Genomic DNA, 3,645 nt, shown 5'->3' with positions numbered 1-3,645 from the left:
GGGGAGGGGGGAGGCTGCAGCCACTGGGCACAGGCCAGGGGTCTCGGCGTGTCCGGCCAGGAGGCCTTTTCCCCCGGATATTTCTAGAGCAGGAGGGCAAGTCTTGGTGGCTTCCTTCTGCAGGCCTGGCTCACTCTGAGAGCCCTGACCCCGCAGCTGCACAGCCCCCCACCTCCGGGGTCCCTGCACTCTCAGCTCACTCCCAGACAGACAGCACCTGTGAAACGGAGGAAAGCCCAGCCGCTTTTCACCCCGTCAGGGTCCCCAGCACTAGGCCGTGGACCCAGATGGCGTGGGGGCAAGGTCTGCACCAGGCCACAGGGAAGTTAAATCTAATTTGAGTTAAAGGACTGTTTTTGCTTTTGTTTTTTAAGAGTATGCTTTTCCTGCTTTTTTGGTATTCGAGGATGTTTTCTTCCATGAAATGAGCCTTTGGAAGGTGGCAGATAGTTGTCATTCATTCTCAGTTTTTCATTCTTAAATCTCCTTAGTTGGCGAAATGAAAGGTGGCGGCGGGGTTAAGTCTCCCAGGTTTGGGGAAAGTTTGGTGGCCCACCCTATGCTGCAGCCTTTAGTGGCTCCTGACCCCGAAGGAAGGGTGGCTTCCCTCAAAGAGCAGAGGGGAAAGGGGAGCCCTGGGCCTGGCCAAAGGGTGGGGTCCCCGGGGAGGAATCCAAGCCCTGGGGTCTGGACCTAAAAGGGCTTTGAGGACAGGAGCTTGATGAGAAGAGGGGACATCTGTGGGCACTGCGGGCGCCCCCTCTAAGAAGGGGACCCTGGACATCCGCTGCAGCTCTGCGAGTGATTCAGTGCAGATGAGCAGAGCGGAGGAGAGGCGGAGGAAGGAACAGGGGAAACCAGGCCTGGACCCCGGCTTGCCACCAGCCAGCAGGGCAGTGGAGCCAAAGGCCTCACCCTCTCAGAGCTCCTTCCACTCACCCGCAGTCCGGGGCGTGGGACGAGAGGTTCCCGAGGGCCTGCCTCTAGGCGTAGCCCCGGCTCTAGCTTGCCATCCGCCCGTGGGGAGTCAGAGACCACGTCTGTAACCTGCGCACAACCCGAGCACCCTGACCAAAGGGCCGCTGGGAGGGTCCTGGAAGCTCTCAGCGGGAGGCTCAGCACACGGCCAACACCCAACAGCATCGGCCTTCCACTAAGGTCCATGGGGCAGGAGAGAGAGCCATGTGGGCCCAGCGCAGTCAGCGTGGCATCTTCCCATCCTTTCCAAGGCCCTGTTGGCGGGTGCCCAGGGGGAGGGCAGTGCCTGTGGGGAAGTCCTGGTCCCTTCCCCTGAGTGTGAGAGTCGGGGGGGGGGGGGGGGGGCTAGTTGGCCTCGGGAGGTGGGCCTCTGGTGCAGTCAGCGCTCGGGCCCATTGGCCAGCTGCGTCCTTGTCAGCACCCTGGCTTCCCTTGCTGTCCCCTGGAACCTATGCTCACACTCGGCCTGACAGGGTTCGGAGTGGGGCGGCAAGGGTCCGGTTGTCTGGGTGTAGCCTCTGGGGGCAGATGGCCCAGGCTTTGACTGTCGTCAGTCTCTGAACCCATTGGAGCCTCAGTTTCCTCATCTGCAAAGGGGACTGATAGTGGGACCTGCAGTTCAGGTCGCCGGAGGATAAAATGGGATAACCCCAAGACAAATGCTCAGAACAGGTCTGTGTTCAGTGACCTACTTCCCCTCCTGCCTGGTCAGGGGGATCTTTCTGCAAGTCCACGCATGCTGAGAGGTTCAGGGGGACACCCTGTCCCCCACGGTGCCCTGGCACTGCCCCGAGCCTGGCGGGGGTGGTTAGATGGCAGGGCTGCCGGCGTGAGGGCCTTTTTCAGACATGGGTGGAACAAGGGTGTTTTAAAAAGGAACCTTCAGCAAGTGGCTGTTCCCTCCGTTGTTAAGACAACTGGAGGTTTCAGCAATATCCTAGAGCTGGGAGTGGGGTGAAGTGGGGGTGGGGGGGCAGGTGGTGGTGGCCGAGAGGCCAAAATGTGTGGGGGACACAGCCCAGTGCCGAGGTGAGGAGAGAAGAGGCTCCAGCTGTCAGTGATGGTGACTTCCTCTGCTCTCAGGGCCCCGAATGCAACTTCTGGGTGAACTGAAAGCTCTTTCTTGGGTGAACCCTCCCCATATTCTGGCTCCCCGAACTACAGCTTCCTCCACGGGCCCAAAGCCTAGGCTCCGGAAAGGTCCTCTCTTGCCACATCTGTCCTTCCACGACGGTTTCCAAGCTGGGCATGTTTGACCCACACCTGAACTGACCGAGCCACTTTCTCACACCCGCACCGCTCTGGTGCCCTGAGCTTCTGCCTGCCTCCCAGAGTCTGGACACGGTCCCCCCTTCCTGGCCCCTGGCACCACCGCTCCCAGGCAGCCGCAAGGGTGACCAGGCCCCGGGAGGCCCTGGGGAGCTCCCAGGGGCCGAAAAACCTGAGCTCCAAGGCCCAGCGGGGCCCACAGTGGGCGTCGGCTGGACCCACCAAGAAATCTGGGCAACACGCAAGACGGGTCCATGCATCCCATGACATGAAGACAACCTGTGCCCGCGTGGGCGCGAGGCCCGAACTGGCCTCCCCTCCCCGGGGCCGCGGCGGGCGGCGGGGTCCGGGCGGGGGCCGCGCACTTACAGCACACACAGGGCGTAGGCCCGGGAGATGGACTCGCTGGCGCGCACGAGGAAGCTCCCGTCCTTGCCCGTCCTGGACAGCAGCTCCTCGGCCTTGGCGCGGGTGATGTTGCCATGGTTCCAGCAGGGGACCATGGCGGCCACGGGCCTTCCCGGGGCCGGGCCGGCGGCCACCCCAGGACCGACGCGCCACCGAGGGGAGCCGAGGCCCCTGCACTGCGAGCCGGCGCCGCCGTCCGTCTGGCCCCGCTCGGTGGCCCCGCTGCTGCCACCAGCTCCCTGGCTGACTTCCTGTTTCAGGAGCTCAGCGAGGGAAAGGAAGCCAGCAGCGGCCCGAGAACTTCCTCATTGCGGAGACCCGCCGGGCGGCCGTGCTCCACCTTCCCACCCCGCCCCCCCGCCTCCCCCCCCCCCCCCCCCCCCCCCCCACGAGGCCTCCTGGGGGTGTCAGCTGCTTCGGGCCCAGGAGGCCCACGGCCGGCTTCTGAAGAAGCGTGGCCTAGCCGGTGTGGACCGGCCAAAGCAGGGGCCATTGGAGGCCCGTCCCGCGGCTCACGTGGGGTGGCCACGCCCTGGCCAGATCCCTCCGCCTTCGGGCCTACCCTACCCCAGAGCTTCTCCCCTGGGACCACGGCCGGCCCGCCCCGGGGCCGAGCAAAACTGAGGGGTGGGAGCACAGTTGAGCCCCAGCCCCACGTGAGAGACTCAGGGCACCGCACAGCCCCGGGTGCTGGGAGGACCTTGGGTGACACCACCTGAGGCCTCCAAGGGCTCAGGCGACAGCTCTGTGACACCTTTACCCTCATCCCAGGGGCCTGTGGGTGTGAAGGAGCAGGGTGTGCCCTGCTCTCCAAGGCAGCCCCGCTTAGTGACACAGGAAGGGTGTGGAGGGCTCGGGACATGGACATTGCTCGGGGCGAATGCAGGCTGGGTTTGCACCTCTGGGTCTTTCCAGGACACGTGGGAAGCCACACTTCCCTCCAGGCTGGCCACCTGGCCGAGGATAAGGAACGGGTCTCCCAGTGTCCTT

At 64.2% G+C, this 3,645-nt stretch overlaps 1 protein-coding gene across 1 annotated transcript in view; it reads right to left on the bottom strand.

Moving 5' to 3' along the window:
• Positions 1 to 2,889, bottom strand: part of INPP5D (inositol polyphosphate-5-phosphatase D) — a 115,363-nt gene extending 112,474 nt beyond the window's left edge. Inside the window, exon 1 of the mRNA XM_044913453.1 lies at positions 2,617 to 2,889. Coding sequence (XP_044769388.1) covers positions 2,617 to 2,750 — 134 coding nt within the window. The 5' untranslated portion in view covers positions 2,751 to 2,889. The remainder of the gene's footprint in view (positions 1 to 2,616) is intronic.
• Between the last annotated feature and the right edge of the window lie 756 nt (positions 2,890 to 3,645).

This window comes from Neomonachus schauinslandi, chromosome 3 (genome assembly GCF_002201575.2).
Source record: "Neomonachus schauinslandi chromosome 3, ASM220157v2, whole genome shotgun sequence".
NCBI lineage: Eukaryota > Metazoa > Chordata > Mammalia > Carnivora > Phocidae > Neomonachus > Neomonachus schauinslandi.
This window is presented reverse-complemented; position numbering and strand designations above follow the sequence as displayed.